The sequence below is a fragment of the Bidens hawaiensis genome, unplaced genomic scaffold, assembly GCF_021521415.1.
Source record: "Bidens hawaiensis isolate Kalapana, Puna unplaced genomic scaffold, B.hawaiensis_p1.1 tig00062340_1, whole genome shotgun sequence".
NCBI classification, from domain to species: Eukaryota; Viridiplantae; Streptophyta; class Magnoliopsida; order Asterales; family Asteraceae; genus Bidens; species Bidens hawaiensis.
The window spans coordinates 9940-34076 of record NW_027501192.1 but is presented as its reverse complement, the minus strand read 5'-3'; the positions used below and the strand labels follow the sequence as shown (position 1 = coordinate 34076).

Sequence of the window (24137 nt, the reverse complement as noted above, 5' to 3'; positions counted from 1 at the left end):
CCCACAAAATCGATTGTCGGCCATACGATATTTATTTATTAATATTCAAACAGTTAATATAAATAATTATAATTCGTAATTGTATTGGAATAATAAAGATGATGAATTTAAAAAAAAAATACCAAGTTACCTTATGATGTTTGATCCAATTCCATAAGCAATTCGTGCTGATAACGTGTTATGAAACATGCCTAATAGCTAAAACAATATGATAATGAGATGTAGGGAGAAAGAGAGAGATTTCATTAATAGGTCTGTATTACAATGAGATACAATAGAGTATATGTAGGAGATGAAAACTTGTAGAATAAGCTAGTCTATTTTAGGTGTTGATAACCATAAGAATAGTATATATTCATAACACTCCCCCTTGGTTATCAACTTAATACGCTTGGAGATGCTGCCTCATTAAAAACCTTGCTAGGAAAACCCAGTGGGACAAAACCATAGCTAAGGGAAAAAGAGTGCAGCGCGTATTGTTTCCCCCTGATTTATATATCCGTTAAAAAAAACTACATATGGATCTTCTGTGAAAGTTGCCCAAAACTTTTGTAGTCAATCATTTACGTCTTGGTCTCTTGACATTCGAATCCTTAAGTTGAGTAATGTTGTGTGATCTTCACGTGAAAATTTCTATAGCTTCATCTAGTAAACATATCAGTTGTATCCATGACCATATTGTGTTTCTCTGAATCAACAAAACTAACCAAGCCTGTTTTGATGGGTTAGTAAAATATAAGCCCATATCTTTCTTACTTGAAATATGTGTGTTAACCCATTTCGATGTCCTGTTGTTGGACACATACTGATAAATATAAATAAAAGACATATAAGTCATATAAAATTAGCAATAAATATTAATGCACATATGCACTTTAATTATGGTACTTTCGAATCAATAATGTTTAAGATTGTGATAGAATATAAAATAAAGTGCATTGTTGGACATCCTTTAACGTACTTAAATAATGAAATTTGTCCAGGGTAAAATGTCTCATCTTTTAGATGTACTTTGATGGACTTATAAACATATGATTACATATACACTCGAACTACAGGTCGAGCAATAATTATACCGTGTCAATGTCTTTCAAAAATTCTCCCTCTAAAAGCTCGGCAGTTTCTCTCGATGATGTATACATCATCACTGTAAACTGTGATTATATGAACTTTTAAAAGTGAAATTTTGATAAATATAGAAAACTTTTATCAAACTCATATGCCTCTTTATCATAATATCTTCTGATTTGCGCTTGACAGGATAATGTTTTTTTAGTTCATACGTATCTTGTTAACTTCGTAGAACATTTATTGAGGTTTTCATATCAATGCTTACACATTTACAATCTATCACTAATTTATTTCCATCTTAACCAATTATTGATGTGCATTCACTTCTTATGAGATTTGGTACATGAACTTGCCCATTCAACACATTAATTGGTATATCAAAAATCCACATTGTACCATTCTTTGTTTATTGAGGTATAATAATCACCAAGTACAATTTTTTATTGTATTATATATAATAAAAATTTCTTAAATAATTATTTTACTCGAAACGGTCCTACCACAAAGACAATAATTCACCCATTCATTGATCTTTCCTACAAATTAATGTTTTAACTACCCCGTTCAAGCTCTATAATATAAATATATTTTTGTAAAACATTAAAAGTGTTCACAAAATTGTTTCAATCATTGAACTACGTCATTGATTCAACCGTCAATTGCCACTTGCTACAAGCCAAGGTTTACACGACCCCCTGGCATAGCACCAGTCCGGTCAAAGGTGAACAATCTTTTATTTCCTCTTTATAATCTCATTTACGGGTTCATTACTGTATATTTTATTTACTTAATTATTTATATATAGTGTTAGAACAACAAATCTATACCATAACATAAATCTACAACAAAACTATAAATATCTTATTAGATTATTGAAGATATCTTGCTAATTACTTGGTTCAATCAGTTCACTGATGAAATTGTCTGGTCTAGCTATAAAACATAAATCAAATGATTCAAGTCTTGGTCATATCAACCACTCCACTTGATTATCATAATAATGGATATATCCATGTTAACGTGGCAAAGTAGTAAACCACCTCATCATGAATGCAAGGCCGTGATCGTAATAATTGGTCTTTGGGAGCACACTCATGGCTGACATGTAACTTTATCATTGGTCAGCTATCCAAGTGGCATGTAGTCGTTCTAACAGGTAATAAGGGCATCTCCAATGGTGTGTTGTTAGGAGGTTTGAATCCTAGGTGGCTCCTAGGTGAAAGAGAGAGAGGAGGAGAGAGAGTGAAAAGGGTTTGGAATTTCAATATGGTTTGTAAGGTGTGTGTGAAGGGATGAAGGAGTGAGAATGAAATGAAATAGAATTTGAGTGGATGATTAAGATGTTTGAATTTCAAACCATCACCAAGCATTGGAGATGCTCTAAGTCGAGGGGAGAGAATAGAGGGGAATTATTAACGTACGGATAGCATATGAAGACAAGTTATATTATTGGATGTTATCATGCCGGTAGATATTTTTATTAGATATTTTAGTGTTAAATCATTTTCTTACAAAATATCTATTTTGCCAATTTTAAATAATTAATAAATGACAATGAATTTTCAGCTCAAATAGCGTTAAGAGGCAACGTAAAATTTTTACCGGTGATTGCAAGGTCTCAAGTTTAAACCTGATTTCAGTCAAGTTTTACTAAGTGAGCCTACAGATGACGGGTCTCCCATACTCTAACGGGATCAATGCATATGTCGAATTGGGTACCACATAATTAACCACCGTTGAACCCGTAGAGGCTCTTGCATCACAACTTGACCGCGTAGATTCTTCGTTCACTCAATCAAATGCATTGTTCTGTTCGAGATAGGGAAACCTAGACCTGGTATAAAAAAATGGTAAAATTGTTTGGATCAAGCTCCTATAAAAAATATGAGGAAAACTTAACAAGGTTCTTGATTACACCAGTAAATTTGTATTCTTATCATTGATATCCATATGAGATGCTTATAATTGATATCCAGTCTCAAGGGTCTAGACGTATTACCAATAATTGGTATTATTTTGTAAATTCATCAAAGTTTAGTTACACAATGGAAATTTGTTTGAATAAAATATTAATTTATATAACAAGGAATTAAAAACCCTTGGTATTAAAAAGCCATTGATTCAAAATTTCATTAGGATTTTAAATATATGAGCCATCATATTTGTCTATCTCCTAAGGAGTCATCAATCCCTTTAATAATCTATCCTTGCTAACATCTTAGTCTAGATTACCTGAAAACATTTTTTTGAAAATAACTCAACACACAACTGATGAATAAGAACAACAAACACAAAACATTTCATCTGGCTATAATCTAAAACTCGTTTGGTAGTCAATTTGAGAGTGCATCCAAACATCCAGCGAGGATGTTTCACCCGAGAGTACAACCACAATATACACTAGTATTTTCCCTCACTTTTGTTACTGAACACGTACTAGCCCTGTTACGGCCTTTCATTCATAACACGTGCATAACTTATATCCGACAACACGTATGTGCCCTTATGGCCATGAATGTTTTGTAAGTAGATTACGTACTTTTACATCAAACGTTTTGAAAACCATTCATACCACATATTTGGTTTTGAACCATAATTGAAAAGATTTAAGGTATTCAAGTTAATTTAAAGATTGAATGTATTCACCTTTCTTTATCTTACTGAAATCAAAGTTCTTCTTGGTAAGGTTTGTATTATTTTGACCTGTAGTTATATCATAGGTTTGTATCCTATACCTTGATCAACAAATGATCTATTCAGACCTCCACGAGGAGGTCTAGTTTATAGTGTCAAAACTTTTATTAAAATGTTTACACCTTTTGAACAAAACATTGTTTCTTTATTTTCTTTTAGATAGGCATGTATAACAGTTAGGTCATCAGTTTATCTGTCATTACGGTCCTATCTTTATATCAAATGTTTTTCCATCTTCTTCAACTCCTGAAAAGCTTCTTCTTGAAACATACCCCAACTGAATACTATCGACTTTCGGGTCATACCGGTTAACGGTGCGGCTATCTTGGAGAAACCTTCGATGAATCTCCTATAGTAGCCTGCTAACCCTAGGAAGCTTCGTATATCAGTCGGATTCTATGGAGTCTTCCAATTAGTTATTGCTTCAATCTTAGCTGGGTCCACAGTAATCCCTTCAGGATTCATCATGTGACCTAGAAATTTCACTTCTCGCAACCAGAACGCGCATTTCGAAAACTTAGCATACAACTTCTCTTCCTTCAGAACTTCCAATACTTTCCTCAGATGTTCGGCATGATCAGACTCGCTCTTGGAATAGATCAATATATCGTCGATAAAGACGATTACTGACTTATCCAACATTGGCCGACACACGTTATTCATCATGTCCATAAATGTTGCGGGGGCATTCGTTAGACCGAATGACATAACGAGGAACTCGTAGTGTCCATAACGCGTCCTAAACGTTGTTTTAGGGATGTCTGCCTCTTTCAATTTCAGCTGATGATAGCCTGATCTGAGATCTATTCGTGAGAACCAACTTGAACCTTGCAGTTGGTCAAACAGATCATCAATTATTGGCAAATGATATCTATTCTTTATCGTAAGCTTATTCATCTCGTGATAGTCTATGGACATTTTCATACTTCCATCCTTATTCTTCACGAATAACACTGGTGCGCCCCACGGGGAAACACTTGGTCTAATAAAACCCTTGTCGAGGAGTTCCTGCAGTTGGGACATCAATTCTTTTATCTCGGACGGTGCTAGACGGTAAGGCGCTTTCTCGACGGGTTGGGCTCCTGGTACTAAATCTATCTGAAATTCTATCTCTCGCTCCGGTGGCAACCCCGGAAGATCCTCAGGGAATACTTCTGGGTAGTCGCACATGATAAGAACATCTTTCATTTCTTTCGTCTCGGTCGTAGCGTTGACTACATACGCCAAGTAGGCACCGCACTCTAGCCTTAGCAAACCCTTGGCTTTTATCATCGAAATGACATTAAGCCCAGAACTTTCCTTATCACCATAAACCGTCACCGTACTACCAACCAAGGATTTTAACCTTATCATCCTACTCTTACATACTATCTGAGCTTCATACTCAGACAACCAATCCATTCTCAAAACTACATCGAACCCTCCTAAGGTCATAACATACAAGGTAACAGGGAACTCATGTCCCTCTAACTCTATCTTACAGTTTTTAACAATTCTCATTATTTTAACCAAAGCGTCACTAGCGGTGTCTACTATAAAAGTTTCAGACACTCGACAACATTTCATTTTAGCTAATTTACTAAACGGTGTAGCTACGAAACTTTTATTTGCACCCGAATCAAATAATACTGAAGCAGAAATACCGTTTACTAAAAACGTACCAGTCGCGACATCTTTCTTTCCACTACCTCCAGCTCCACCATCAGTACACTCCCTTGCCATATGACCCGTCTTACCACATTTGTAGCATGCGGGTTTTACATCACACTCGTTAGCATAGTGCCCCACCTTCCCACACTTATAGCAGGCATTCGTTCCAAGTCTACACTCTCCACCATGAGCCTTTCCACATTTGTGACACACATCCGAACCAGTGCCCCACTTGCACTCTCCACCGTGCACCTTCCCACACGTCTTGCACGCCTTTCTCTCCCACACCTTCTGCTTCTTGTCCTTAGAGTTCCACAACTGGGTACCCGGTCGTTTAACAGGAGCGACCCACTTCTTGTCTTTCTTTTCTTCCCCTACCACAACTTCATCTACCGCCAGGTCCTCATAAACCATCTCTACGAGTTCTACAGCAGAGTCAAAAGTAGCTGGTTTATTCTCCCTGACTAGTACGCGGACTTTCTGTGGCAATCCCCTCACATAGCACTTGATTCTCTTAGCCTCAGTGTTGACCATATCGGGTACCAACCTAGACATTCGGTTGAACTTTGTAGTGTACTCATGATGTGTCATCGTCCCAGATTTCAAGTTTAGGAACTTCATCTCCGCCCTCTCAACTTCGGCGTCAGCGCAGAACTTCTTCATCACTAGCTCTTTCAGATCCTCCCACTTTAGTGCTTTGATTTCTTCTTGGCTCTTCCTCTGCTCGATCGATTCCCACCAATACATAGCCTCCTCACCAAACGATTGGGTGGCATAGCCGACAGCTTGGTCTGGACGGCACTCGCTAATGCGGATAATTTTATCCATGGCGGTTATCCATTGAAGTGTAGCGATTGCGTCTTCCAAGCCAGTCAGCTTTGGCGGGTCACAACCCTTGAAGGACTTATAGTTGCAACCACCTCGGCCCCTCTTCCTATCATCCATATTCACACACCTTACAACACTCGAAGCCTCCCTCTCCGTTTCACCAACCTGCCTACCACCTCCTCCCGCTCCTTCAGCGGTTCTTTCACGGCCTCTAGCAGACCCCTCCGGATTCATATTTTTCACAGCCGTGGCTACTGCTTGGACAATAGCTGCTTGGATTAAGGGATCAAGTTGAACCCCTTCATTGTTATCAGGGTTTCTTCCAGCTACGCTTCCTTCAGCTCCAGTGTTGGAAGCTGTTTCTACTGAAGGTTGTTAGGCACAACGAGGCTTACCACGACGTGCAGTACGGCCTCCTGCTCCAACAACTGCCCTAGATCCAGCCATCGTATTCTGGAAAGGAAAACACAAACATCATCACTCAAGGAACTATTTAGTATAAGGATAGTAAGGCTAACAGGTAATAACAGTGGCCAGCTGTGATTAGCTGATTACGTTACTTTCCGTGTCCTATACACTTCCTTTTATGAGTCTATCTGTGCTGGTTCTACTCTAAACAGTTAACCAATCGAACAATCAATTAATCCTATCCCTAACATTCACATATTCTTTCTTTAGCAATTAACCTAACATTTACTACATATTTAATCATACACTTTACCATTACTGAGCTTGCTTGAGTGACACATGGCTATCTCGAACTGGCATCTTCTTTCTTTTCTTACTTTAATTCCATTCTCTGTTCGAGTCTAAGCATATAGGATGCTTAAATCTCTTGAACTTTGCTCTGATACCAACTTGTAAGGCCCCGTCCGGTAGCCCTACTTTGGTGTTAGATTTACTCATAAACACAGTTCTACAAATAAGAGTTAATTAAAACTTTACACGGAATATAAAACTTCAACCACAATATCTTACATAACATCCAAATCTTGTCTTATAAAACATTCATAGTAATTTAAAACAAAACATAGTCTTTAAAACATCACAACATTTCTTCGAGATGCCAGTATCTTCGATTCCATGCCATGTGTCTTCAATCACGCGAGCTGCCTCAACCTATTTGTCTGCGTGCATACTAAAAGTCAGCTACGCTGAGTGAGTTCTAGTTAATCACATAACTTACTGTACATACACATATACGTGCCCGAAGGTACGCATTACATTCTTAACCTGCCCATCAATCTTTCATACACATACATAACTAACCTTACGTTATTAAGAGCATTCGCCCTACATACCTCGGATATTATTAGGGTCTGGTACCCTCCATCCTCAGATATTATTAGGGTCCGGTCACCCTTCATCCTCGGATATTATTAGGGTCCGGTCACCCTTCATCCTCGGATTTTATTAGGGTCCGGTCACCCTTCATCCTCGGATATTATTAGGGTCCGATACCCTTTCTTCCATACCTCATTAACATACTTCCTATATACATAGTCGTAAGTTTCACACATACATACATCATTCATTCGTTATCTTACAACATACATATAACGTCAACCGTTACCTGGCAGTACATGCATTATCCGAAGATCATTCATGTACCGACAAGAAAGCATTCATACATTTCACATAATACATATATGGCATACACTTATCACGTAGGATAAGTGTATTAACTAATCACATCGAGTATGCACACAGCCCCGAAAACATAACAAGGAATGGGGCTAGAAACTCACCTGAATGCGGTTACGTTCACCGTTTATAGTTATTCCTTTCTTGAGTTGTGCACGACTAACTGTATAGCAATTACACATATCAATTAACTATCACTATCTATATCACGTTTCTAGTTTATTCATAACCCACAACGAACGGGGGTCCGGGGGCAGCGCCCCTGGCAGCGGGGTCTAGGGGCGGCAGCCCCTAGCAGGGTCCAAGGCGCAGAGCCTCTAGCAGGTCAGCTTGGAAAAATTTTATTTTCATTAACTGTCTTAACACATTTTCCATTAGAATTTTGGATCATTATTTAATTTGCTACTTAAAAGTTTAAGGGCTTCTTTGTAATTAAATCATTCTTTTCAAGTTCAGGGACTGTTCTGTCATTCTATCAAACTTCTAGTTCGTTACTTGGTTCTTAACGAATGACCCATTCGTTACTTTTATAACAAATCGAACCGGTCCATGTAGCAAATTGGACCCCATAGCGAACTGGTTCTTTGACGAATTGAACCCTATAGCGAATGACCCCTCAGTAACGAATTGAACCGTCTAGTTCATTATCTTCCTTTAACGAGTGAGTATAACGAAATGAGGTTAATTCGCTGTCTTTTCTATAACGAATCAGGATACGAACTAGGGCCAGTTCGTTAGGCTTTAATTAGCGAATTCACCTGACGAATCACCCCTATTTCGTTAACTCTCTGTTAACGAATTATGGTTAGGGTTTGTCAGAGAATGTCAGAAACATTCTCTGACATCCTTAAATACCCAGCCGCCTTTCCGGCGCTGCCGTGCCGGAAAACCGGGCGGTGGCCGGAAAAACGTGTTTCAGCACCGTTTTCACCGTTTTTCATCTCGTTTGATCCATATCTGAACTAGGGTGACCCATAAGCTCATCTTAGGTTCGGTTTATACCCGACTCTACCCGGATCTCATAACTTAATGGTTTAACAGTGTCGGCTCGTCGTTTCGTGACTATATCTAACGGGTTTAAGCTCATACAACATCATATTATCATTATCTCAGTTCGGTGCTCGGTTTCCTTCTTGGTTTCGGTTTAGATAGAGAGAGAACTAGATAGAGGGCTTAAGTGTGTGTTTTGGTGGTGTATGGAATATGTGTGAAATGAATTAAATGGGTAATTTAAGGTTTATATAATTATGGATTATGGGCTCCCATGGTCTTTCCTTCTTTATTTTATAACCCAAGTCCATAACCCATATTCATTAATCCCAACACTAACCCAAATCATATTCTAACCATCTAAACCGATAACAACCCACAATAAAATAGACGAACTTTATTTTATTATTATGATCAAAAGTAGGATGTTACATGTACTGCTAACGGAAGTGGAATTCCCGCGTTGTGGTCTTTTGGCGAGGTCCAATTGAGCGAAGCTCTCAAACATCTCGTTACATTCGGTGACATTCTTCCTTGCCATTAAGTTACCTCAAACAGCAGTGTCAAAACGAACTTGTGTTTCATATGTCAGCCCGTTGTAAAATTTTTCCACTAGAGCCCATGGTGTCAGACCATTCTGTGAGCAACGGGCAAGCAAATTCTGAAAACGCTCCCAAGCATATATTGTTCATCTGGCTCCATGTGAAACGAGTGAATCTGATCACGAAGAAAAGCCGCTTTAGCCGGCGGAAAGTATCTTTTGATAAATGCCGAACGTAGTGCTTCCCATATAGTGAACTGTCGGGCGGCTGAGTGTCGAGCTAGAGAGTTGCTTTACCTGCAAGTGAAAATGGAAAAAGATGTAAGAAAATAGCATCTTCAGTAGCACCTTGTAAATTAAAAGTTTTTAGAACGCGATAAAGTCGGTTAATATGAGCGGGTGCATCTTCGTCATCACGCCCATGAAACTGATTAGTTTGAATGATGTTGTTCAAGACGTATGACGGAATTTTCCACGAGTTGGGATTGTCGATCTCAGGAACGACAATGCATGACTGGTTTCCGGTTAAGCCATCGAAGGCTTGAGCAACAGTTGTTCTATCGTCGGCCATCTGAACTTCTGTTTGGCTTTTCGGACTTTCTGGTGGTGAACTGTATGGTGACGAATTTGGTGTAGATGCGGGTTCTGACAGTTGTTTCTCTGCTGACGGACTAGCCTCGGTCTTCAATGGAGAGAATTCCAGATTTTCCAGCGGTGGTCCTTGCGAACGAATATGTGGCGTATACCTGAAAAACGCAACAGACCAAGTGAGTAGACTCGAATACTTAAAAATAAACTAAAACTTAAATTGGACTCCTACGACTCAAACAAAAATAAAAACAAATAGCACGTGTGTAGTAGATAAGTCCAAGTAAGACTAATAACGCAATTGCTAAGAGTCCCCGACAACGGCGCCAAAACTTGATGTGGTGAAAACAGTCAATTAAATATTAACTAAATTAAACAAGTAATAAAAACAAGACCTAAGACTCAACTACACAAAATACCGGCAAGTGAACCGATCAAATGTATTAAAGCTAAGTAAGTCCGGAATATCGAATCCACAGGACTCTATAAATTACGTCAATTAACTAATTAGACTCGACTTACGGCAAGACTCTTTATTATTAATGTTTTAAGGGGGCTTTTAAACTAATATTAAACTAAGAAATTAAATAACAAGTAAACTAGAAACAAGCAATCAAACTCAAGATCGAAACCAATAAGATAAGGAATCTACCTAGGTAAGAATCTCATGCATCAACAATCATCAAGCAATGGACAAATAACATGATATGGAAACTGATTTCTAAACAAATTCATTTAACAAACCCTAGAGGACCCTTGAACGAATCAAACGACATCCCAAAGAATAATTGTTAGATTATTAAGCAATCAGTTATATTGATTTCCTCATAGTTATCAAATAGGGTTAATTAATAGTATCTAAAGCAAGCAATCTCACGAAACACTAAACCCTAGATAACTTGATAAGCTTATCATGACATCATGAATAAGGATCAACAAAATAACTAAGCAAGAATATTGTCACCAATATATATAACCTAGAATGCAATTGACCAAGACACATGAACAACTCCTCACCTTACAGCTATTGGAATTTAGCGAAACATTTAAAATCCTAATCAACAGCTTGAGATCCGTTTTTCATGTATAAATTGTAATGCCTTGGCTATATGCAACCAACACCATGATTTTTATAATTGAACTTAAGGAATTAAAGTAATAAAACTATATACATTAGTGGCATAATTCATATTAACCTGATGCATTGCCTTCAACTTGTAAAGCACACCCAACCTCTAATGCCACCTTTAGATCTTAAGACCTGTTGTGCCACATCCAACAGGCCGCCAAATTTTACCATCACCGTGGCATTGGTGGTGGCGGCACCGGCTTCCGCTATGAAAGTTGCACCTGAACCTGTGTCTGCAAGCTGTACCCCAAAAGCTAGATTTTAGTAATGGGATTGCTGCTCATGTTCGTGTTTGCCAGTTTGTTCGGTTAAAGTTAAACAAATGAACACGAACAACCACTGTTCGTTTGTTTTGTTTACAAGACTATGTTTTATACAAACTACAATATATAAAGCAAACATGGTGGAAATGTGTAGATTTCTTGTTTTTGTTTAAATGAACTTTTACACTACAAATTAATCAATCCAAGTATTAAAATATCCCTTTTGCCCTCAAACAAACTTTATTGACTTTTAAACAATTAACTATGTTTGATCAGGAACTGAGCCAAAGAAACATGTTGTTGCCTTTCACACAGAAAAAAAATTAAAGGTGCAAAAGATTTGTAAATGAATATGGCCTGTAGTTTGATTGTACTTTGATCAAACTGCACAAATTTACCAGTTGGTCAAACTGTTTAAAAATCGTCAATCCTTTACCCATTAACAATTTGTTTTGATTTGATTTGCTATACATTCACATAAATAATGTAAGGTCATACCTTAGTTCCTTGACCTTGAGCCGGTCTCATACATTCCCCAAAATTCTAAAGCACTCGAGTCGTTCTTCTAATAAGAGTCCAAAATTACGAACCTAGGAAAAACAATCCAAGCTGTCACAAATCGAGTAATTTAGTTGAAGTTGAATATGTATGGAATGGCAAAACATAAGATACCAAAAAAAATGAACACGTTCATTTACTATGGGCTGATATCTTTGATATAACTATGGAGGGCAAATTAGTAATTTTGTACGTAAAAAATGATACCTATAAACATATTATAAACAAAATTCTCTTCGAAAACTTAATAGAGCATCCATAATAATAAGCAGTAGATGGATAGTTGGGAAAATAAGCCACTGCCAGATCCCTAGAATTTGGAATAAAAGAGGTGACAAACATATCTATTGGTTGGCTCTGAACATTTCCGGTGTCGGTAGTATCGACAGAAGGCTACATGATCATCACATATAATTAGCATAAAATCAGGATTTAAGATATTAGCTAGTGTTAAACCATCGGTAAAAAACTAAAAACTATAGTATAGCATATTGTGGGCTATGAGATTTTCATGATAATCACACATAATTATATAAATCCTATGACTCTGGTGGCTATGAGATTGTCATTCATAAAATTTCTTTTTGAATTTTGACCATATGCGAATTGTCAACCTGTATACCCATATAAAAGATTTACCGTAGTCAGAACTTTAAACCAATATTCTCAACATTTTAAAAATTCCAAAGTTGACATTGGTCGTAAATTCGTAATCATCTTGTTTCGACTAATACCCAAAACTTTAAAGTAAGTCAAAGTGGCCCGTTCTTATAATAATAAATTTTTTTCTTTCAAACCGAACCATATCCAATTTACTCGTAACCAATGTTTTGACCCGTATGAAAACTAACCCATAATCAAAAAGTTGTTTGCAAACTGTTGACCCATGCACCCGACAAAAGAATTTATCTTAATGAAAATTTTAAATCCGAAACCTGATTGGTGTTACCTATAAATGAGAATTAAATTCAAGAAAAGGATACTTGTCATGTTTGATTTCAGCGAAACTTGTTCTTGGATTCAGTAACCATTTCGGGATTAATAAAATAAGTAGATAATAAAAGACTTACTCTAAGCAGGCCGCTAATGTGGCCCTTGACACCAAGAAAACCATCTATGGTCTCATTCTCTTCCTACCAGCACTAAATTTCGTTAGCAGCTGACATGAAAACCGATTTTCACCAAAAACAATCTACCACATAAACAATAGTAAGCGGTGAGGGCTGAGAGAGCAGGGTCCATTTTCATTCCAACAATGAGGTGACGCTGGTGATGATGGTTACTAGAGGTGACGCCGGTGATGATGGTGCGAAATAAGTAAGTGAATCAAAGCAAACCGGAAACTGACAAACTTACCGTGTAAACAAACCAAGATTAACCGAAAACCAACTGATTGATAAAACAAATTAATCGATGACTTCGGTTTCGATCTAGGCTAATAACCGAACTGTACCGTACAAAAAATCCAAACTATCCGAATAAACCAAACCGACTAACCGGAAACCAATGGATTAATACCATAGATTAACCGACAACTTCGGTTTAAGCTAATAACCAAACCAGATTATATTAAAAACCGGCTTCGCTTTCAACTCAGGCTAATAACCGAACCGTCTAAACACCCCACCCCAAATAAAGTCACTCAATTCTTCTTTGGATAACAACAACACCACTGTAAGTAGTTCTGTTACATGTTCAATTTCAATCTGTTAGCTATATTACACATTTGTGTGGTTATTAGATTCGCGATTGTTGATGAACATCAACAAAATTGGATAAACTAAAGGCCAAACATAAAATCTAACAAAAGAAATTGACAAACAGGTAAGACAGGGAAGGGATTGAACAAAATTGACAATAGCAAAAAGACATTAATAGAACAAAACGTACCTGGGATAGGGGAGGCGAGGTTAAATTGGATGAACCCGTGCTCAGGGAACAATGAGTTTACTTAAGGAAGAATTATATATAAATGGAGCAATAATAAATCAGGGTGGGTTATGTTACTTTGCGGTTACACGACAATGAATCCGTGCGGCAGAAGGAGATGAAGATCAATAGACCAATCAATGGGTTTTATGGTGTGTTGGTCTGTGATTGCACCATCATTCAATTGATTGTTCACTTCAACTCATTCCATATTAATGTTTACCGGAGATGAGTTGTAACGTCTCGCGCAGATAATGGATGGTAAGTCGACCTAAATTAAAATTTAGCGGCGTCTCTTCTTAATATGCTCAGATTACATCAAATCAAATATGTTTTATTGATAATATAAATCTAGACGGGTGCTCGCGCGATGCAGCGGAAAACACATACATTTGTAATCATGTAACATGTTTATGGATGTTCGTTCTTCTATTTGAAACCGAAAAACGTTCAAACTGGTCACTGGTTTGATTTCACCATTGATTTTTTCCATTAACTTTTGGCCAGTCGTTTTCAATTTTCAAAGGTCCGTTTCGGTTTTCGATGACAAAAACCGGTTACTAACGGTTTGACCCACGGTTTAATTTAAAATCCATTAAAACCAGACAGCAAACGCCCCTACGTTAAATGATATTTTTTAAATGAAAAAACTATAACAATATAATACTCAAATTAAAGATAAAAACATTCTCATTTTTATGATATAATTTCTTTAAAAAAATATTAGCACATGAAAAAGTTATTAATAGTTAAAAATAATGAGGGGGTTGAGTTAAAAATGAAAATAAAAATCATATTAAGAGTGAAAGATCAAGGATCATAATTGTAACTATTTTTAAAATTTACAAAAGTTAAGTAAAGTGAGGGGGTCAATATTGTAACTATTTAATAACATTTTTTAGTTGTTGACAAGTTTGCCCTTATCCTAGATGCATTAAAGGTTGTATCATATGTTAATTTATTTGTGAATCCCTTAAAATCAAGGTGTCTTAATTTGTCCTTATTTGATGTATTATATATAGTATAGATAGATATATGTGACAATAGAGATTTTATTTATCTTAGAGAGGTCAGAGGAAACTTATCAACAAGAAAGATAAAAAGTACAACTCAAAAGAAAATTACAAAAAAAAAAAAAAAAAAGCTATACTACACAAAGCTAATTGGTGGTTTTGAGACCAAGTAGAGCAATCTAATATGACGTCTAGGAATTAAGCAGTTGCACCGATAATTTGAGCATTAGATTCTGCCATTTTCTCAGCATAATCTTTATCTACCGTTTTCATAGCATCCACAATAGCAATAAGCGCAACCACAAACGCATAATCGACATTAGGGTAAATTGTCACCATGAATTTGTTCTTATCCAGCTTCACTTTCTTCGACTTGTCTTTTTTATACATCTACAGTTATAACTTCATTAATTGATAACTTGAATGTGACCAGAAGAACCCTTAAACATGCAAGTGAAAATCACCAAAAAAGAAAGTAAAAAGTAGAAAAATTACTTGTGCAATTGTAGTTGAAGAATAAGAATCTCCCGTGTATATTTTGCATTTTCTTTTTGACCAGCTTCCTTTGATCTTGAAATCACAAGCATCATTCCCACTTGTTTTATTTTCCAAAAACACTTGCAAACTGGTCTTAAATTGAATCATGTTTGGTTGTTTTGTGCTAAAAATCAAATTATTATTTGATCTACTGTCACCCCTATAGACCTTCCACCGATTATGTTGACTTATGATCTGTAATACAATCAAAATCCAAGTTATATATCCTCAAATCATATATTAATTAATGTGTTAGGATAACATACAAAAAGTTCTTCACGTGTATACTAATTATTATTACTTTACTTTATTTTTTAGAGTATTTGTATGTTTAATACGTTTGTACCCATATTAAATCACTTTCAGATAGACGTGACATATGAATAATCAAACATCTAACCTTATCTCGGAGCCTAACAATTATTCGGCCGTCTGGCTGATGGAGCGCCCGCTCATAGTGAAACGTTGTGTTGCATGATTTTACTTTGAGCAGTATATTATGGTTAATATCTGTGATGATCATGTTTCCACCGGATCTTCGGTCAACTATTATATCGAGCGAATATGGCGCAGTAAACTCGGACCCGACCACAGAAACTGGATTAGATGCAGATTGAGCCATCATCAATGGAGACAACTTTAGTTAAGCTTATTTTGATGGAGATTGTAATTAGATTGTAATTAGTTTTAACAATGTGAAGGTTGACTTATGGGGATGTGAACTTTGTTTGTTTGTTGTACACGGCAGAGTTTAACGCGGCATGCTTTTGAAAACATAAATGAGAGTTGAATATGTTTTGTTTTCCACGAAATGATTGAGGAGTTTTATTATCGGTATTGATTACTTTTTTTTTCTTTTTGTTTTTAATTTAATTTAGTTTTATTGCATTGTGTTTCCTGTCTCTAGACTAAGTAATTCAAGTTTAATAATTTTATTAACATGTACTCAAGTAGGCATGTAAATGAACCAAATATTCGATGAACTGTCCGTGTACTGCTCGACGGAAAGTTCGTTTATGCTCTTTTATTTAATAAACGAGCGAACATGAACAAAATGTTTTTGTTCGTTTAATTAATCGAACGAACATGAACACATATTTCGTTCGTTCATTTATGTTTGTGAACGTTTATTTATATTCGTTAATTTATATTCATATATGTTTGTTTATATTCATTTACATTTGTTCACATATTTGGGTTTTATATTTGTTCATTTTTGTTAATTTAAGTGTACGTATATGGTTATTTATGTTTGTTTATTTTTGTTCAGTTATGTTCGTGAATTGTTCGTTTAGATTTCAAACAAACGAACAATAACATGCTCATTTTTTAAATAAACAAACACGAATACAAAATATGTGTTCGATTAAGTGTTTGTATACGTTAAATGAACGAATGCAAACATACCCTTTTTCGATTTGTTCCCAGTCCTATTAACACGATTTCAAAATCATAGACAAAAGTATAGGTTTTAACTTTTATGATTTCTTTCTTGAATGGAAGAAGGTTTTAACTTTTATGTTTTAATAAATATAATTTTAAATTTTGAATTTTCACTATATTTGAGGTCTCAGTAGTTCTTTTTAATGTGATGTGCTGGTAGAAATGTTGGGTTTTTTTAATGGAGATTAAAGTCCAATCTTTATTTATAACATTTTGGATGAGAGAGGACTAGGCACTTATATGGGTTGGTATATGGCTTTCAAATCATATGGTAACATCACCTCATCTTATGTGGGTAAGGCACATGGATTTATTCAATGGCAAAGGTTTGTCACACAAAAGTGATTCATTATTGGCCATTGAAGTATTAAAATGAATGGATAAAGTTATGGGGTACTTGTGGAGTTGTGGGTATGTGCTGCCTCTAAGTTTATGGTTTATGGTTAATTAATGGTAAAAATGATATGAAACTACATGATTGATCAATGCATGGGTAATACATATGAGTGCCCCTTCCGCTCTGAGACATGAGTGACACAATGAAGGAAGACTAAGATCTTCGTGATCTCCAGTTCGATCATGAGGGCGTCAGAGTTATACCACTAGTAAGCCTTCAGACGGGTGTGTTTTCTCCGGAACTGGAGATAACTTGGAGGAGCTTAAGGACTCCCTATGACTGGGTTTGGCCAGTTGGCCATTAACTTTTGCTCTTGGGTCACCCCGTACATAATACATAGACATTTTGTATTTGTTGGTCGTTAAAAAAAATTAAGGTCTCAGTAATTAACTATTAACTAGCATATATGACCTCGCACGTTACAACGTAGCTGCTGAACCGTAACAAAAACAAGGACAGAAATGCTAAATCACACGCGTTGAGCGTGTTAATTCTAAGTTTTCCGACGCCACAAAATGTGTATTAAAAATAGATTATTTTGGAATTTATATTTGCATTGTCGTCTTAATGTTATAATTAAAAAATATTTTCAATTAATTATTTATTTATGGTGTGCATTATCATACTAACGTTACAATTCAAAAGAAATAAACAGAGAAATAGTGCTAGACTCAAACACATCTTCTCTATTACTTTCATCGATTTTTTTTAAATAAAAGGATATATATATATATATATATATATATATATATATATCTACCAATACTAATAAACAAAAATAATAATAATAATAATAATAATAATAATAATCATATTCAATCTTTTCTAATCTTCATTCTCCTTAATTCAAGCTATCCATGGGTTATGTATTTAATTGATATGACATATTAGTTGTAACCTATATGAGAAAATGTATTTAATGTGATTTAAATCACAATAATTTTTACTAACCCATTAAATCTAATTTTACTACTAGATATCTAAAATTTTACCATAATTTTTAAAAAAGCATATAAACCATAAACCATTGAATATATATAATAAGTTTAAAATCAAACAGTGAATTATTAAATTAGTTAAATAATGATTTACTAACCATTATCGTATAATAGATATTTAGTTACGTGTGTATCAAATTCGTTGAATAAATACAATATTTATAATCTTACAATTTGTAAAACACTATTTAATTTACATTCTTATTGATCATATAAAACATCTTGAATATATTTAGGTATCAATAATTGATTTTATGTTATATTGAAGCATTATTTCAATATTAAGAAAATGTATAATTTAAATATGTAACATTTAAAGTGTGTGATAATATTAAAACTAATCTATAGATTCAAAAGAAACCCCCTAAATTACATATGATTAAAAACCTAAATTTTGGTCATTTCACAAATCCCGTGTAATACACGGGTTCAAAAGCTAGTATATATATAGACAGAATTACAAATTTTGTCCTTTAAAATAAGTCGAATTACGGTTCGTGTCCTTTGTTAAGTTTCCTTGCAGGCGGTGTACTTTAAACTTTTTTTCCTACAAGTTTTGTCCTTTACGCTAACTGGGTTAGAAAAAGTAGTTAAATGCCCTCACGTGAGACGCATGTGAGGGCATTTTTGTCTTTTCGTCTACCCTGCAACTTCATCATCATCATCATCATCTTCTTCTTCTTCGTTTTGCATATCTCAATCAAAACCCTAAAATCATCTTTAATATGTCAAAATCAAATTACAGGGTACTACACTTTATGTTACCCTGTAATTTAAAAGGCGGTGACTCCGGCAGGGCGTCTGGTTGATCTTATTATCTTACTCTGAAATCTTCGTCATCACCGACAAAGAAGTGTCGACGATCTGGAGTTCCGGAGAGGTTACAGTTTTGATTCAACGAAATCTGTTGATGCATCTCAAACCCAGCCTACCTGGTTGAATTGGTAGGTTTATTATAAACTATTCAAGTTTACATAAATTAGTTCTCTTTATTTTATCAAACTTAAATTCATTGTTCTTCATCTTCATATACTTTCAGGGTCAACCTCTTTTTGAGAGTTTTGCACTTTTATTTTGTTATTATGCAGACAGATTGTTTGGAGGACAACAACTACTAAGCAGATTTATGATGTTGCATCTCAACATGTTGTTAATGGAGCCTTGGAAGAGTTCATGGTAATTATTATTATTATTTTTGTGTTTTTTGAAATTAGTACAAATGAAATATTCTGTTATTAGTTTATATTTCTGGATTTTGCCTTCCGTTTCGTTTATTGCAGTGCGTATTTTTTGATTTAGGTTTTGTTTGATTAAGTTAGGTAATTTAAGCATATTATAATGTATATTTGCTGCTATATGTTTTTATGTAAAAAAATTGTTTATAAACAGTTTGGTTGTCAATAATTATTAAGCAGGTTGTAAACAATATATTGCGAAGTTGCGAACACTATTGGTTACAAGGTTGTGTACTCAGAATTCTGTACTCATGTTCGTTTATTGAAAAAACGAGTTTGTTCATGTACATTTATTTAAAACCTAAATGAACAGTTATCAAATGTAAGTGAACACAAACAACGTTAGACGAACATAATAGAACAAATATAAACGAATGCAAATGAACATTCCGTACAAATAATAAAATTATAATCTATAATCAACCTAAATAAGGAACGACCATCATCATCATCATCATCATCATCGTACTCAGTATATCCCACCAATAGCAAAGCTATGGTAGGGTCTGAGGAGGGTAAGATGTAGGCAGCCTTACCTCTACCCCATAGGGATAGAGAGGCTGCTTCCGGTGAGACCCCCTGGCTCGATAGTAGTTTTGCATCAAGCCTTAGACATAAGGCACATAGCACTCAATCATCGGGACACCGGCTGATCGGTGCATGTACCCTTATCTTTCAGCTATCAACGCCACTACATGATGCCTGATTAACCGTCTGTCACTTTTAACGTTATTTTCACGAGATTAGTAAAATAACGTCAAAATTAGTGCAATTTCACTTTTGCCCACCCGAGGGTTCACACATATATACATCATATGTGCGCACCGCAAGCAGGGCTAAAATAAGGAACGACCAAATATTTTTATATAGAGTGTAGTTTTAAAAAAAATATACTACTTTTGGTTCGGTCAGAACGATTTTGATGTGGGACGGGCTCGGGTCAGTACAATGTAATGTTAGTAATAGTAATAATGAATAAAAAATAACCCAGTTTGATGTACTGTGTTAAACATACATATGTTACTTTATATCATGTTATTTAACTTTGGAGTGAAATTTATAGTAATTATAATTACTATGAATCATGAATTATGATATTTTTTTTCTTACGGTGTACTATTCATTTTGACTCATTTGACCAGACAGCTATAACGGGTGCTTCAAGTGGGATTCAGATATGAATATATATATTTCAATAAAAGTAATTTACTTCAAACTTAACAGATGGTACTCTTATTTTATAAAAGTTGAATTATGCACTTAATCGTTGTGAAGATCCATCGTGTATCTATTTCTTTGGTATTTTATGTTCAGGTACAGATAAAGGAGAGAACGCTCTGTTAAACTTGATTTACAGTTATGCAATTAGCATGCCAAAGATAAAGGTACAGGTGAGTGTTTTTTAAAAGTTTTCGTTTAGTTTTATCTTAATTTGCATTTATCACACACATTGATAGTCCTTTATGGTATCTTTATGTCTTTGTTAAATTAAAGTTTTTTTTTTCCAAAATAGTTGCACAATCATATATGGAGTATATAATTATAATTATTATTATGCATTCACTTTGAATAACTATGTGAATTGCTTACTTTTTTTTTGTCTAAATCAAGATCTTAGAATTAAACAAATTAAAAAGAATTATTTGTATGTTTTATTAAATTTGTATAACTTTATATTGAAGTTAAAATTGAATGACAATACAGAGTTACAGACAAGAGAATGGCCATGAAATTTGTTGCAGTTCTATACATTTTTCTTTTCTTTTTCATTTTTCTTTTTAATCTGGTGCAGTTAATATGATTCGGTCATATTTGACCCGTTTTATAATAAAACAATAAACCAAATGTACAACTATTGAGTTTTTGATGTTTGAGTTAGTGATGATTATTAGTTTGAATTAATATGTTTAGTGGTTAGTATTATTTTGAATTTATTTATTAAGTTTAAATATGAGCCGTATTGTTTGCTTTAATATTGAGATTATCACCCGGTTTTATGTTTGATGTGTTACTGGTTTTAGTAATAATAAAATATTCACCATATATAAACTGCTTTTGACTCATTCATTCATATGAATCTAGATAGGAGTTAAGTTTGTGCAAACTTCTGTTTATGGTTTTAGCATATTTGAGTGAGCAATTATCTAATTATGTATCATCCTTACATGAAGAAATTGGCATGTGTACATGATTTATACACAGTATTTTTTTTTATTAGTGGGTCCTGCTGTACACGTGTAGCATTTTATTTAAAAGTTGTATGGATGAATATTTTGTTCTCTTATTGTTCTTTTATCTTAGTTTTCATGTAGTACATAGAAGGCATGGAATATCTTATCAACTTTATATAAAGGAAGCAATCTTTACGTAGGACTAAGTCTTCTGGTAAGTCCAGTATTTGTGATGATCATATAGGTTTACTTTCTGCTGACATGATTTGTTAAGAGCATGAAACTTTTATAGCAAAACTTATTATAGCACCATACTTCATTTTATTAGGAAATGGAGATTTTGGTGAAAAGTAAAAAATGAGAAGTGATTGAAAGTAAAAACGCGAGAACACTGCTTATTGAGAAGGCTGAGTTGTATTTACATATTTTGTTGGACCCTTTTTATTGGATTCATGAACTGCCTACAAGTTTTATGTTTCTATGGTCTTATGAGGCATTCTGTTTAGTGTGATTGATATATATGTGAAGAGGTAGGTCCCAGCAGAGCCCAGTTAGACCCGCAAGACTCACCTTAAACAGGGACGTCTGCGCAGAAACCAACTGGATCCGCAGGACCAACCATGCTCAGAGACGTGACGTCCTTACGCGCAGTACGCAAGCTGTTCCCGCAGGAAATGCCTCCCATGGTGAAGGACTCCGCCTGTTCCCGCAGCCTCGGATACAAGCCATGAGGGAAGGCCACCCGCGCAGCAAGGCTACACGCACAAGGCACTTAGCTCTCAATCACTCAGTGTCACCTGAAGGAATGAGCGAAGCCGGGAACAATCCCGCACAAGGGCGGGAGGGGGAATACTCCCGCCCAAATAAGCCAGTCCGTACGATACAGGAAGATCTTCTGTACTGTACCTGACGAGGTATGGGAAAAAGATCTGACTAAAGATACGACAGCTTATTGACAACAGTATGGCGAGCAGCATGCTCCTGCACTGTATGTCACTATTAGCCGCTGCCTACTCACCAACTACTGCCATACCACGTGCGTAGCCGTCAGTTGGTGGAAAAGGAATAGTATACAGCAGGCCTGATCGCTGTCAGCCGCTACCTACCCACCAACTACCAGCAGGGCACGTGCGTAGGCTACTGTTGGTAGAACAGGAACACTGTTGCAGCCGGCCATACCTCTTTGGAAACCTACCTTCGGCTATAAATACCACAAATGGTATGACCATCTCATCTTATCATATCTTACTACATTATCATATTATACCTGATATCTGCTCTAGCAATCTCTTAATATACTTTTATATTTAAAGAGCAATCTAGTCTGATTCTCACGCCGGAGGGTGGTCACAAGGAGGAACCCCCCCCTTCTCAGTGACGAGCTCACGGTGTCTGTTTTGCAGGTTATCAGAAGAACCATCTTCCAAGGGTCTAACCCCTCGTGGGAAACATCTCTCCAACCCCCAGGTTACCAGTAATCTGTCCGGGGTCCGGTTAGTGTTTCTTCAATATGTGACCTTAAGTCTTTTAAGATAGTTATCTGATGTGTAGTGAAACACACTTACTTTCCGTATCATTTTTTATCATGTTTTAATTGTTTTTAGTATAATTATTAAGTTTTATGGTTTGTTTATGCTTAATATTACAAATATAATTGTTTACTTGTAGGTTGTGAAGTTTGGTGGAAAAAAGAGTTGAATTGAAGAGTTTAGGGGCTTAATTGTGCAACTTTCAAACTTATAAGTCAATGCCCGACCCAAGCCCACTTCTTAAAAGCCTTTTATAATATTATATTTAATTAATAACAAGGATAATCAGCCATTATTCCATTCATAATCCCGAAATCACAAAAAAAACCCTAGCCTAAGTTTCGATCGGAACTCAGCCGGCAGCAAGAAAAAGAAGAAAAAAAGAAAGGAGGCGGTTGAGGCTGTTGGCGGCTGGAAAAGAAAGAGGAACATCGGGGCAGCAGCTAGGGGCTTCAAACAATCATAAATCTCAGCCATAATACTTAGTAAAACATTCATAAACTTTACTTTTTGTTCAAGAACCCTAACTTTGTTGATTTGATCTTTTGTTTTGAATTGTTTTGCAATTGATTGATAGTTTGACTTGTTATTGATATTGTTTGGATCTTGAATGAGTTTGTTCATGTTTATGATGATGTTTGTGATGTTTTTATCAAGTATGCATGGCTGTCCAAAATTAATGAGTAGCTAAACTTGTTTGTTCTACCTAGGATTGATGATTGTTGAGTGGTTTTAACTTGTTTAATGGATTGTTAATGTTCAAGACTTAAATTATTGATGTAAAGTTTAACTAAACCATAAATTAGATTGTGTGTGATGGCTGTGTTTTATGTTTGATTACTTATAATCCTCTTGCATTAGTTAATTGAATTGGTTTTGATTAATTGATTGCTTGTTAAACTCTTTACTTGGTGTTTTGGGTTTATTTG

General features: G+C 35.4%; 1 protein-coding gene across 1 annotated transcript; it reads right to left on the bottom strand.

Moving 5' to 3' along the window:
• Positions 1 to 15068: 15068 nt before the first annotated feature.
• On the bottom strand, positions 15069 to 16262 carry LOC143603653 (protein LURP-one-related 15-like). Its single transcript, XM_077080395.1, has 3 exons — positions 15836 to 16262; positions 15394 to 15630; positions 15069 to 15288 (listed from the first exon to the last, which is right to left on the bottom strand). The coding sequence occupies exons 1-3, from the start codon at positions 16058 to 16060 to the stop codon at positions 15097 to 15099; spliced, it is 654 nt and encodes a 217-aa protein (XP_076936510.1). The 5' UTR covers positions 16061 to 16262; the 3' UTR covers positions 15069 to 15096.
• Between the last annotated feature and the right edge of the window lie 7875 nt (positions 16263 to 24137).